The 14,385-nt window shown below is 38.4% G+C and overlaps 1 protein-coding gene across 6 annotated transcripts in view; it reads left to right on the top strand.

Annotated features, from left to right (window-relative positions):
* The window catches only part of CIT (citron rho-interacting serine/threonine kinase), an 82,623-nt gene that overhangs the window by 29,530 nt on the left and 38,708 nt on the right, over positions 1-14,385 (top strand). For 4 of the 6 annotated variants that reach the window (XM_048964131.1, XM_048964130.1, XM_048964129.1 and 1 more), the window contains 8 exons: positions 3,949-4,054; positions 4,933-5,076; positions 6,394-6,513; positions 10,159-10,329; positions 10,603-10,662; positions 11,266-11,319; positions 12,494-12,634; positions 13,027-13,152. In XM_048964131.1, the coding sequence (XP_048820088.1) occupies positions 3,949-4,054; positions 4,933-5,076; positions 6,394-6,513; positions 10,159-10,329; positions 10,603-10,662; positions 11,266-11,319; positions 12,494-12,634; positions 13,027-13,152 (922 nt within the window). The remainder of the gene's footprint in view (positions 1-3,948; positions 4,055-4,932; positions 5,077-6,393; positions 6,514-10,158; positions 10,330-10,602; positions 10,663-11,265; positions 11,320-12,493; positions 12,635-13,026; positions 13,153-14,385) is intronic. The other 2 variants (XM_048964132.1, XM_048964133.1) reach the window with 1 other exon arrangement.

The raw sequence follows: 14,385 nt of genomic DNA, 5'->3' as shown, positions 1-14,385 counted from the left end.
AGCCCTAAGGCGTAAGATTAAACACATTATAGATTCAGGGCTAACCAAATATGCAATGAAAAACCCCAGTAAAGTAAATAGTTTATGATGTAAAATTTTGCCTGACTCTGTTCTCTCTTGATTTGGAGTAAAGAGCTGAAGGGGCTCAATTCTTTATGATACAGAAATTAGGTTAATGCAGAATAATTGCTCAATCAGAACCCAGAGGTGTTCACAGGCAAGGCTGACGGTGGGGCTATAACCCAATCTCAGTGGCTGATTAGGGCTTTTATTCTTTAAATCATCTTCCAGAATGGAACAAGTGGAATCCTAGTAATTCTTGTAAGGGTCTGGAAGGCTGTGCTGGACGATCTACAGTTCCTTGCTGTAGAAAAGTGATTTTAAAATTTTTTTATTTAAAATGTGATGTTGACTGGTGATTGTCATTACCAAATACCGAGAGTTAAAATGGAGCCCTTCCTCCAAGAGAAGAGAACACTGCTTTTGCCCCACAGTTTCTAGGGTTCTGGTGAGCAATTTCACCAAAGATAAAGAGGAAACAGAGGATGAACATACCAAAAATATGCCTTGCTTCAGCTAGCTCTATTCACAGATTGATGGTATCACTGTTTGTTTTTGGTTGTTTTTTTTAGGCCTGAGCAAGCATTTACGAGGGGGCGGAAAGTACAGATGAGTATCATGCTAAAAAGAATAGAGCATGAGGGACGGGGGATGAGTTCCAGGCGTGCTGTGCTGGGGGCAGGATTAGGACAGATGGTGTCAGTTGTTACGAGAAGGAAGAAGCACAGGTGAGCTGGGAGTGTGAGAGTGGCGTAAAGGGACAAAGGAAGGTGAGAATTACGGTGTGCAAGAGAGGTTGGAATATGAGTTCCACGCTGCAGAATGATCCTCTAGTTTCTCCCATGCTGATTCTTTTTTCCTCTCAGCCATGTTGAGAGTGAAGGAGCTTTTATACAACTAGCACCATTTCTGATGGTGCTGCTGGTTGAGGCTGTTGCTGATCTAGCTGTGAAATCACTCAATAATCTGTATCTAGCTGTAAGTTAACTTGTTTGGTTTTTTTCTTAGACGTGTGGGTAGTGCTTCCTTTGAAAGTAAGTTGGCACCGCTGGTGCTATCAGCACTTAGTACTATAGACTTTGAGGGGTTTTGGTTTTTTCCCCCCATTTTCAGTTGGAGTTTTCTTGTTGATGTATGCTGGTTCCCTTTTGTCAATCTCTTTTTCACACTTCAGAGGAAGCAGCAGAATCTGCTCTGTTGTACTAAAAGGAGAGCTCCAGATGTAGCAATTAAGTAAATGAAATACTCTGAGGTGGCACCATCCTAGATGACAGCTTTGCAACCTGTTTTTTTGATGTTGAACTTCGTGTTTCGTTTCTGAGTTGATGCTGAGTGAGCAAAAACATAAGTGCACCAGCAAGGTGGGCATTTTCCACCTTGTCATGCTGTGTTGAGAGCTTATATCACCATGACAAGGCTTATTAGATTAGTCACTGTTCCATTTCTCTTGATTTCCTCTCTCTGCTCCTTTTCTGATACTTTTAAGGTTGTATGGATGTTCATGAAGTTGTTCCAAATAGATTGTACAAAGGAAAGCATTCCTGGGAGAGGATACCTCTTAAAAGCCATGCGTCCAGTGCAGGCTGAAGCCAGCTTTGTTTGGGGATAAGATGCACTTGTTTGCATGAAAATCATCATGTCACAAGGACAGGTATTTTTAAGGGATTTTCTTACTCTGTTTGGACAGGGATGAGAAAGAGAAATTGTAGTTCTAGTCTGTATCCATCTCTTTCCTTTCTAAACTGACACCAGCCCTGAGGAGCAGCTCCCCCTAGAGTTACCGAATGAAATTCGAACTTTTGTCAGTGTGAGTCTCCCTTGTTCTGTCCCACTCTGTCACTCCTGACTGGAAAACGTGCCCAAGCTCTGGATCTTGCCTGAATCTGCCCTGTTGCTTCCTGGGGTGCAGTGCACAAAGATGCTGTAAGGTGACTTGTTAGGAGTGATTTCTGAAATGCAAAATGGTGTCTGTAGCGTTACGCTCTCATTCTTTTACTAACGAATAAACAAGCAAAAATAACAAATAAAATGGTCCCCTTTCAGGAGGCGAAATAGAAGCAGCATGTAAAATCAGTTCCTTGAGAACTTAGAGATTTGTTAGGTAATATCTCAAGTTTGAAAAAAATAAAAATCCAAAGGTGGTGGTGAAACAAAATTTGCTTTAGTCAGTTCAGCTCCGGCCTATAAACTAACTTCTAATTATCAAAAGATTTCCAGGCTTAGTACACATTTGCAGCTATTTACATAGATTTTATTTACATTTTTAAGCACATTCCTTAGTGTCTTTTTTAGATAATGCGAGTTTTAATTTGTATTTTTAGACAGCTTTTCTCAACTACTCATTTTTAGCCTTGTTTGTACACCCAGCTGTTAGGGGATTTCATATGCATCTTTCTCAGATGGTTGCTTTTTCTCTGTAGGAGTATAGCCATGCTTTATAAATTGATTTTTTTTAAATACAATAATCTGATGGATCTGTTGACTGCAGCAGGACTAAAGCATTCACTTTAAGAAAGCGTTCATTTTACATTTGCTTTTCATTAAGTCTGACTGTATCTGTATTGTTGACATGCAGAATTTGTCTTCTGAGTTTTCCACACTACATTTCTGGGAAAGAAAAAAAAAAAAAGAGTAATATTAGCAGATAGAATTGGTGCATTTTGCTGTACTTACCTGCTAATATTCAGACTGTATTTCCTAATGAGTGTTAAGGGGGTGGTTTTGAAGACCTATTTTGACATGTACATTTTGCTGCACCATTTTCAAAAAGATCTGTGGGGTTTTTTTTTTGTGACTATCCTGCATACATGTTTGGATTTAGGAGTAGCTTTTTCTCATAAAATGGTGGTGATGGAATCAAACTTTCCTCGGTGTTAAGAAGAGACTGCTGCTGTGTGTGGGTGTATGGCTATATGCAGAGAGCTGCTCAAAGCGTATTCTTCTCCATAGGGATAACTGGCTGCATACCAAGCTGTGGCCAGGAGAAGCAGGAAGCAATGCAGGCAGACTGTGTGATCTTCATCAGCACCTTCATTGTATTGGTGTGTTTTCATCTATCAGTTAACACAGATTATGCTGTTAACTGCTTAAATATCCAGTTTGAATCATTTTAGGCAAGGGAGTATAACATTTTTTAATTATGTTTTGATGCATGCACTTAATTTTTGCATTGAAAATTACATACAGGCTGCAAAGCACAGCAAATACGCTCCCAGACATTGACTGGCTTCCTTTTGTCTTCTAGAATGGTTTTAGACTAACCAGCTTTTTTTTTTTTTCCCAGTTTTCTGATGCCAGATTGTTTGGAATAGTAGAGTTAAATTGTGTCTCATGGGGGTGAGGGAAGTGCTGCAAAGTGGAACTGTGGGGATAATATGGATTATGTTGAGAAAGTTTTAGTTCAATTTTGTTTCACAGAGGGTAATTAAGGGAAGAAATTCTCATGGTGCAGATTATGACATATTGATATTTTTAGGGCTCTAGTAGTTTGATTATAGTTTTAAATTGTGTTTAACAATAATGTTCAAAAGAAGAGCAATACTTTGCGTGTTATTCTTTCCAAATGATTACATTGAGTTTATGTTTTGTTTTGGTTGCACCTACGAATCTGTACAAGAGTTAGGCAAAAGCACTGCTCAGGTTTATTGTTTAGCACTGATGGAAAATACGAGCCAGAAGTACATGGATGATTTAGCTTGGATATAGTATCATCAAGTTTAATGGTATGTTTGAATTAAAATGACAGCTGTAAGCCTGTGGTTGCTTCTTCTGTGTTTTCTTCTCTTGTAAGTGTGGTGTAAGTGCCCAGTGACTTCACCAAGGCTGTGTAAGCACGGGTTTCTGAACCTGTTGTCTATATTCATGTGCTCTTTGGCTTTGCTCTTTTAGATCCGTGCTTTCAAGTGTGGATTCTCCAGCAAAGGTCAGCTCCATGGAAAAGAAACTCCTTCTCAAGAGTAAAGAACTCCAAGACGCCCAGGACAAGTGTCACAAGGTATTTATTTATGCAGTTGGCCGTCTCCATTGCTCAAGGAATCTGCAACCACTGTGTGTCCAGGGATCTGTCAGATGCTGCTGATCATCCAGATTCGTGGTGGGCAAAGTGCTTTTCCTTCAGTGAGGTGGCTTCCTGTCCAATACAAAGGGAGATGAATTTAGGCCATGCTGCTGCTGTAGATACTTTTATCATAACAAGAGGCGGCTCTGGATTTTAAACAGTCCTTTTCTCAGCGTGACATAGACGACTGCTTCTTCCTGCAGGCCTTGCCTTGTCTTCGTCATATGCACAATTACAGCAGCACTGTTCTGAGGTTCTCTGTTCCTAGCTCATCAGCTTCTGCTTACATAACTACTGTCGTGTCACTGGTTATGGTGAACATCTTGTAACAGTTGCTGTGCTCCAATAAAGGGAACCTGGTGGAGTCTTTTAAAGCTCACTGCTTGATTGAGACTTTTATGAGAATTCGATTACTTTTCTCCTTGCTCTGTTCTGGATTTGACCATTTGTTCCTGACAAGGAGATGGGGGGAAACCATCTCCTGATCCAGCATGGATTTGGGATAAGGTTAAAGTGAACCTTCTCTGCAAGTCAGGTGAAAAATGATTGTGGCTTCTTTGCTAACTGGTGTTCGAAGAATGACTGAATATGAACAATCAGCTTGAATGAATGGGGTGACTTAGACTTACTACTTGTCCTTAAGAAGAACTGTGCATTCCTGGAGCAGAGACAATGGTATCGGAATTTAAACACCTTTTGGAGCAATATAGCATAGAAGTCTCTTGGAGGCAAATTCTTCTCAAACAGAGCTCTGAAAGTAGCAGTTAACAAAGCTTTTGAAGCCCCCCTTTATAACCTCTTGATATTTATTGCAGATGGAGCAGGAAATGACGCGGTTGCACCGGAGAGTGTCAGAGGTGGAGGCTGTACTTAGCCAAAAGGAGGTGGAACTGAAAGCCTCTGAGACCCAGCGATCCCTCCTGGAGCAGGACCTGGCCACCTATATCACAGAATGCAGTGTGAGCCCTTATCCCAGTCCTTTCCCCTCTGAAGGCCTGAAATCTGGTGGTCTTCTCTTCCATCGTGGTTTCAGTAGTGTACATGATGGAGGGAAGATAATATGAGAGGCTCTCTGTTGTAAATGGAGCACTGAATTGTTTGCAGAGGCTTGTTTGATAATTCTATTCCAACTTTGTTTTGTGTTCATGTACTTAAAACACATAGAAATAACTACTCTTCTGGTCTTTCTGATATACACACATATATATATATATATATATATTTGTATTACTAGCTGTGCTGGAATGACCTTGAGTTTGGTTTCTCATCCAGAAGAGAATGAGGGCCTAATCAGAGGTCTTCAAGGACAAATAAGATGATTAGGAAACAATGATGTTGTTGCCTGAATCTGTGGTACTCGGAGTTCAGACAGATCAAGTTCCCCAGCAAAATGTCAGGGATGATGCTGGGAGAGCTGCTATTTTTCAGATAGAATATAAAAATGAGGTCTTAAAACCACGTCTTCAAAGATCATTTGGCGCTTTTCATGAGAGTAGGAATGTCTGTCCCGTTGTCCTGGCAAGACTCCAGTGAAGGTACTTCCATTCTGGTTAATATTCTTTGTGTTGAGTTGAAGTTATTAGTCTGTTTCTTCTCTCCTGGCAAGGAAAACAACCCAGATAATGAACTGTTTTAGGGAACTGAGGAGCATTTCTGATAGGTTTGTTTGTCGGAAAACATGTCTTAGAGCAGAGTGATTTTTTCCTATACTGGTTTCTAGCAGGTAAATAAATACTGTTTGCTTTTTTCTGGTGAAGATTCCTACAGAGTTGGTAGGTACTGGTCTGTTGAAATTTGCAGGTAAAATATGTGTTGAGAACCTGGAGCAGTTCTGTCCTTTGGAGAAGTTTAATGATGATTAAAGGATTTAACTCCCTTAAGAGCAACAAGAAAAAATGAATGAGATTGTTAGTAGTGTGAAGATGAAGGATTGTATCTAGGTTGTGAATTAATAGTACTAGATAAAAAATGGATAAATGCTGTCAATAATAGATGCCTTTTGTGATCTCTGTTTTTTGTCTCCAAGGCTGATGTGAGGAAGTGGAGGTTTGAACTGTGATTTCAGTGTAGTAAATGTTATTTGTAAAGTGGGCTGGTTCCATACAGATAAAAGACCCTAGTCATGATTTTCTTTTTAATGGTTCCTTCATTGGTGCCTTGGTTTTCTTCTGATGCTTCGCTACAGTCAAGGAAGAATTTGCATAGTTAACGATCTTTATTATACAACCACCTGAAAAAAAACAAAGACTGTATTTTGAACGTTTCACTTTCTGCAGAGCTTAAAGCGAAGCCTGGAGCAGGCACGGATGGAGGTGTCTCAGGAAGATGATAAGGCACTACAGCTACTTCATGATATCAGAGAGCAGAGCCGAAAACTGCAAGAGATCAAAGAACAGGTATATCTGCTTCTGTGGGTAGTAGAGTGGCTACCTACAAACATGCATCCTTTGGCATATTCTAGCTCTGTTGCCAGGTTTCCTTTTGTGTTTGTACACTGTGGTAACTTCCAGTCTGTGTGCTTCCACGTGGCTTTCTAAACAAAATGAGAAGTGATGTAACTAAGCACAAGCTCCAAACTCCCAGGTTTTATTTTCCTGATCCTGAAGGTACTTTGTAAAGCCAGCTTAGCAGGAAGTTGAAATGCGTTAGTAATGCGCTGCATTAGAAATGAACTGTCCATTTAAAATGTTCAAGCTATAAAGATTTCTAAACATCCTTGTGAATCTTAACCTTGGAAAGAACTGAACTAGCCTTTGTTTTTGAACTGTTATTATTTTTTTTTTCTTATTTGGCCATTTTAAAAATGTCCTCATCTGTATATCAAAATAGAACCCATAGTCCCTAACTGGGCTTTTCCTATTTCATCCATTTGCCAAAGTGTTCATAATTTTTCCCACCAGAAAAATGTTGAAATTTGATTAAAAATTGATTAAAAATTGATTGAAAATGGATAATGTTGTTCATAAGGAAAATTTCTAAATTTAAAAAATATATATTAAAAAATATATATGTATATATTAAAAATATGTATATAAAAAACATGTGAACACTTCTAGGATTTAAAATATTCTACAAGAAAGCGACCCATTCAGTTCTGTGAATCAATAGCTACACTTTATATTAAAGAAATTGAAATTTGTTATGGAGTTCAAACAATTCTTTCAATTATCTGATGATTTTCATCTTCAAAGCACATTAGCAGACTAATTTTACAGTGTTTGAGGCAAGGAAGCCCAGAAACCTTGGTAATAATTCTCCAGATATAAGCACCACTTACGTAAAAAGTTATGAAATGCAAAACCGACCCTCTAGATGTAGCAGGCCTCCAAAGACTTTTACAGCATTTTTCTGGATGGTTCTTTTATGTAATACAAGGGATCTAAAGCTCATTACTCTATGTTCTGATGCTTCATTAGCAAGCTTGCTTTAAATATTGAAACGTGGAACGCTTTTTGTGAAGATAAATATCAATAGATTCTTGAGCAGTACAGACTCATTTAACAGAGGAAAAATGCAAGTATTTTTTCAATCACACATTTCGTCTCAGAATCTTTTAACTTGTCTTGTGAAGATTCAGTGACCTAAGAAAGCTGTTTAGGTCAGCAAATGGATCTGTAATACGTTGTAGACTTCCATATCTGTGGGGGTCTTGTGGAGTGGTGTGCAAGAACACTGCAATAAAATACACAGAGATGTTTTTGCTTACTCATACCAGCAGGTGGAACTTAGCAAGTGAAGACATGGATCACAGTTTCTAAGTCAGTGGGAATTTGGAGGTGAAATGGGGGAGTCCTTTTAGAGCTTTGCTGTTGGAAACCCCAACCTTGAGAGAGAGTGTCAGTAAAATTAACAGCATACTAGAATCTTCAACCAGTAATTAAGCATTTGGTGTTTTCAGGACAAGACAGCAGGTTCTGCTTTCGTGTGGTACTTGAAGAGCGTTGGAGGTTGTTTTTTTTGGTTTTTGTTTTAGTGTGTGTTATTTTTAATGTATTTGTTTGAACTCAGTGTTAATTGAGTCCAGGCATCCAATGTAATTTGAATCAAATGTAATTTGAATAAGCAGCTTTTCCACGAGCACTTTAGAGTTTGAAAGGATGGTTTAGAGCCTCGCTGCACCTTTCTTCTCCACTAGAGACCCATTACTTGGTCATTACTTGGTGAAGGCCTAAATGAATGAATCAATTTGTAGCACATCAGATTCTTCATATGTTTAGAAAGGTGTACTTATTTGTATGTAACTACTGTGACCTAGTTTGCTTCAGGTATATGCTCCAAGCTTTGCCTGTCCATTAATATGTGCTTAAATACATCTTGATGATTTTTAAACTGTGACCAATGTATATTCCAGACTTGTTTGGTGTCTTCATGAGTGATGTAGTCTGTTTTGTTTTTTTTTAACTTGACCTTGAAAACAAATGAAATATTACTAATTATCTCCTCTTTCTTCTCTTCTCCCTCCCCATTTTCCTCCCTTCCCAAACACTAATTTTCACACTGACAACTGTAGTCATACCTGTAATTCTCTGAAGTTGACTCTTCTAGGAAGATTCTTATGAATTATGATTTCTGAACAAACCACGTTTCTTCAAACTACTCTCCCTTTTTCATTCATCAGTGTATTTGTGAAACAAATACTTGAGCTAGTGCATTTTTTGTTCACATATTATCAAAAGGCTCTGCTTCCTTCCAGCAAGAAAACAGAATCATCCATAGAGAGGGAGTGACTGGAGGGAGTGAGAATCTGTCTGCCTTGTGAACTGGAGAGTCACTTTGGGGATTGCAACCCAAAGAGCCATTCCACCATATCTACATCTACCCTGTAACGGACAGCAAAGCTACTTGTTAGTCTCAGCTTCTTTAAACAGCAGCATAAGGTCTCAGTGTTGCAGCGAATTACAGGCTGACATTAGGGTTGTGTTCAGTCACTTGTCTAACTGAGGACAGCTGGCTGTCTGGAAGGAGTGATGACAAACCTGAGTTTGTCATGAGATGGTTAGTCTTTTGAATATGGGGGCAGTCAGGAGTTTTGTAAGATACTAGAATGCAAAGAAAAATGGACTCCCCCACTGTCAGTCCTTCAAGACCTTTAGCACAGCTCCTGATGTGCATTTTTTATACTTGTTCTTAGCTTCATAATAAATACTTCTGTTTACTTTTATAAAAATGTATACTTACAGGACTAATAATGCTAAATAAACATAATTCATGTTTTCCCAATGAAGAAATCTGAAGCAGTCTCATGAGCTAGTGTCAGTATGAGTACCCAGTCTCAGCTGAGGTAGTCAATTCAAATGTTCTTGTTTTCCACACACTTTCTTACCTTAATGTTCTTTATTTATTGCAATATTCTGCATGGGGAATGTCTGTATAGACAAATATCTTTTATAGGAAATGTGTGTGGAGGGAGGGAAAGGGGTTGAAAGTTCTTCTAAATCAATATTTATCCAGGTTGTATCCTGTACAGAGCAATACATTCCTCTTTGACTTTGTTGAGAGAAAATAAGGGATGGCCAGGAGCCACAGCACTACACTATCCCTCTGCTTCTCCTTTCTTTTATCCAAACTGTGCAGATCTGTGGTAATTATCATGTTATCAGCCTGAGAAAATATGTCTTGAAGGAGTATCTGTGCATTTAGTAGAGACATCATCTCAAAGGCACATTTTTGTTTCAGAGATCAGAAATGTAAGTAATTTGAATCGCCTGTATGTACATTTATCTATCTGTAGATGTTTTTATCTATTGATAGATAGATATGTGTGTGTGTGTGTGTTTCTGCAATAAAGCCACTATCAAAATGCAGTGATTTAACTTTTCTGAGGTTTTGGCTTGAAAATGGAAAGATTCAAACAAGAAGGAACACCAGGGACATTTTATTCTATCTAGCTGTCACTGTTTTATTTTATACTTCACTTTTGTTCTACATGTTTTAAATGCACTTCCTGCCTGCAGTTGGTGTTCTGGGGTCTGCTGCTCCACGTATTTCTCTCTTGCCTATAAAATGTAATGCCTTTTCCTACCCTTTCACCACAACTGCAGGAATATCAAGCTCAAGTGGAAGAAATGAGGTTGATGATGAATCAATTGGAAGAGGATCTTATTTCAGCTCGCAGGCGTAGTGATCTTTATGAATCGGAGTTGAGAGAGTCCCGAATGGCCGCCGAAGAGTTTAAACGTAAAGCTACTGAATGTCACAACAAATTGCAAAAGGTAGTTTAAGGCTTCTTGAGAGAGGGGAGTTGAGGACTGCTTATATTTCTAGTGCTGTTTTAGACAAACAAAAGTTGTGTGCAAGTTCTGTAAAGATTAGTGTAGCGTTGTACAATTAATACAGAAGATCTTTGTGTTATGTATATTTTGTGTAACTGCTTGTGTTTAAATTACACCAAGTGTACAGATGACACTTTGTTTAAATGACACAAAGGGGTAGAAAAACAGTGTGCTGCAACTCTTCCTGAGGATTTTATATATTTTGTATTTAAGTTACAGGTTAAAGATCAAGGAAAAAGCGAAGCAGGAGAATTGTATTGCAAATTAGAGAAGGTATGTTACTTTAATGTAGTGGGGTTTGCTTCCTGGGTCTTTCATATTATGCACAAAAACTAAGACTGTCTTTGGTTACTCAATGGCAGACAGAGATTCACATCCTCCCCCTCTTCTCACCACCTTACCACCCTTTCCCACCTCTCCACCCCCTCCCCCCTTTTGTTTTCATGGTGTGAATCACTTTTCTTTTTTATTCCATACAAAGCTGTACTCTGGCATCTTGTTCTTAATTGTTTGTGCTCTGATGCTAGGCAAAGACAGCCATTTATGTTTTATCTGAATTGGGAATTAGGTGATTGATACATGAAGGTTTTGTTCATGAGTAAAGAAGTAAATGAAAAATAAAAATAATTCTGAGTAATGCTGTGTCATACTGATCAATCTACTTGGTGACCAAACATGAAATCAACCAGAACTGAGTAAAATGGGAGTGGATTTGCCCTGGGGCATTTTGTGGCATTGAGATTTACAGGGAGAAATAAAGATTTTTAGGAAGTGAATTAAAATAAACATGGTATCATAAGTAGAGAGCCTTCTCTCGATTTCAGTTTTACCACTCTTCTTTTTTTCACCCCTCCCCATCTTTCTATTTAACTGTAGATCAATACAGAGCAGCAAGCCAAAATCCAGGAGCTGCAGGAAAAGCTGACAAAGGTAATGTCTGGGTGGTGAAAGCGAATTTTCCACGAGATTTTCCAGTGAAAACTTAATGCAGAGGAGGGATGCATTTTGTTTTATCCTCAGAAATAGAGTTAGTCATAGCATGGGGGATGATAAGGAAAAGGGGGAGGAAGCTGATATCTGAAATCCTTGTTGTTTTCACTATGCTTTGGGCTCTTGAGACATGTCAACAGAGTTTATTTTTACAAATAGAGCTGAGTCAGAACTGGAGTAGTGTAGAGAAATTCTGATTTGAAAGGCCAGTTTGGGTATGCTGTATGCTGTATGCAGTGAATTAGTGATCTCTTGTTTCTGAAGCCAAGGGTTTCAGATCCTTTTAACTCACTATAAAATATGTGTTCAGTTTGGCTCAGTCTCCCAGTGTACTCTGTCTTAATTACAAAATCACCTTCCAGTTCAGTTATTCACATTATTTTACATTCCGTAAAAAAATTGAATGCCAAGGCTTCACAACAAAATAAAATACCTTAGCAAAGTAAGCTAAAGGAAGCAGCTAATGATTGTGGTGTGGTCAATCAGGCACTCTAAGAACAGCATGAGAACTTTTATTCTAGATGATACGCTTTTGGGGGGTGTCTTTTACCAGAGAAGAAAGGATCATTGTGGTAATCCACTGACAGAGCTTTTCAAACTTGACACTTGTTCAGAAAGGGCTTTTTTTGAGGGTTAGTGGTGTGGAATATGGATAGAAAGCCAAAACTATTTAGAAATATTACATACAAAATTTCAAAAAAAGTCACACTTTACCCTGCTTTTCTCTTTTCAATAATTCTAAGGAATTGTCCATAGGCCAACAGGTCATTCTCCTAGTGTTTTAGCAAGAGTATTCTGTCAGCCTTTTCCAAAAACTTGAAGTGAACTTCAGGATGGGCTACCAAGTACATAGAGACAACTAGAAACTTGCAGTACAGCAAGACAAATGTGTAGAGCTCCTGAATTTTCAGTTTTTTGTTTTGTGTGTGTGAGAAAAAGAAAAGACTTAAGTAACAAAAGTTGGGGTCCTGAGCACGTTTGTACACTATCTTACTTTTAGACTGCTAAGTGAAAGATCTGAGTGTTGACCATTGTGGCACTATGAGCTTTGACACAGCAAGAGTTCTTATGTGTATGTTTTTCTTACAATACTGTTGTTTTCCTTTGGACTTAGGCTGTGAAGGCTAGCTCAGAGGCGACTGAACTGCTTCAGAATATCCGTCAAGCTAAGGAGAGGGCTGAGAAGGAGTTAGAGAAACTTCAAAATAGGGAAGATTCTAATGAAAGCATGAAGAAGAAATTGCTTGAAGCAGAGGTGAGTGAAAAAGGTCTGCCTAGTGTAAGGTAGTTATTGGGATGCGTCTCAGTTCAGGAACCCTCATCTGGACGACTGTGAACAGCTTGTATTTCTGTAGTAAGTCTTCATAAGAAAGTATTGTTAGACATCAATCTATTTTAGTCTATTATGTATATTAATTAAAACTACAATCTATTTATTAGAAGAAAGCTTACAGGGAATCTGATGTTATTTTCAGTGAGGAGCAGTAAAGACTTGTAATTGGGATAAGGGATTTGGGACATGATGAGGATTTCAAATATAAAAGACAATCATACAGTCAGCTTCAGCTGTTCTTCCAAAAACTACTCATTGCTTTGTCCTAATGCAGTGTTGGTTAGCCTAAGTAGCATTTAGTAATTGTTCTGCAGGAACGGCGCCATTCTCTGGAGAATCAAGTGAAGAGATTAGAGACTGTGGAACGAAGAGAAAACCGTCTAAAGGAAGATATTCAGACTAAATCTCAACAGATTCAACAGATGGCAGAAAAAATTCTGGTGAGCAGAGGTGAAAATGAAAGATAAAGGGTAAGAGTTTGTGAGAAAGGAGTAGGAAAGGAACAGAAGACATAGAATTGCATTGAATAAGGTGGAAATTGTTGAACGAAGGGATTCTTTTTGTGTGCCATTCATACTGGAAAAGCTCGAATTCTCAAATTCTGTTTGCATCTTTTAGTTACGAACTGTACCCTAACCCTAAGGACTGCACCTGTAATCTTAAGAGTACTTTAAAATTCTGGTCGTCTCAGTGGGAACACATTGAACTCAGTACAGGATGCTGCAATAATAAAAGCATTGATATCTAGATTTTAAACTAAATTGCAAAGGAATTTAGAAGGCAGGTCTACTTGAAATGCTTACTCCTTGTAGCAGTGAGAAATTAGTCATCTAAACTGTTCTTCTCCAAAGATAATATTTGTTGGGAATCCATTTGCACCCACATACCTCTGTTGGCATTTTCTTGTTTCTCTCTTTGTTAAACATATTAAGACTTCATATTGAGTTGGTACTTCAGTGTACAGGGGACCAAATAGAAGATATTTCAAATACTTCCCTGGGACAAGAAGCTTAATCTTGGAGTAATTAAAATAATTTGCATTTCTAATGAGTTCTTTCTCTGTTGCCAACATGATAAGAACAAAAAGGTATTATTTTTATTAGTAGACATACTTGAAGAAGGCCAAATGGAAATACATTACCTTCTTTGGACAAGTATGACCCACATTTGTTTTGGGTGGTAGCTGCATAGATAGACTTCAGCATCAGAATGTCTGGATGAAAAGGTAGAACCAGATCTTTGGTAGCGTTCTTTCTTTCAAATTGTTTTGATAACATGAATGCATGGTAAGTGGGAGACTATGGCTTTGCTGGGCACAGAGCCAACTTTATATTTAGGAATGGTGTAAAACTTTGAATTGTTGCATAAGCCTCTTGTGTATATTTGGGGATTGTTCATTGGTTTTGATTATGTTCTCTGTGGAGGAAAATCTGGAAGGGAATGCAGAAATATCTGCTGATTGTTTTACTCCATGGGATATGTTTAGCATTTCTCATAGTTTCCATGGAGTTCTGACGGAATATTGCAGAGATGCAAAGTTATTTTATAAAACGAAAAACAACCATGTCAAGCAGGCATTAAAGAAATAATCCTATAGTGTCTTCCCTAGTCCCTTGCAGCTGGTAGTCCCAGCTGATCCAGGAGCTACACGATATGAGTTCTTGCTTTCTTTT

This window comes from Lagopus muta, chromosome 17 (assembly GCF_023343835.1).
Source record: "Lagopus muta isolate bLagMut1 chromosome 17, bLagMut1 primary, whole genome shotgun sequence".
NCBI classification, from domain to species: domain Eukaryota; kingdom Metazoa; phylum Chordata; class Aves; order Galliformes; family Phasianidae; genus Lagopus; species Lagopus muta.
The sequence above is the reverse complement of the archived record's forward strand: the minus strand, read 5'-3'. Positions and strand labels throughout refer to the sequence as shown.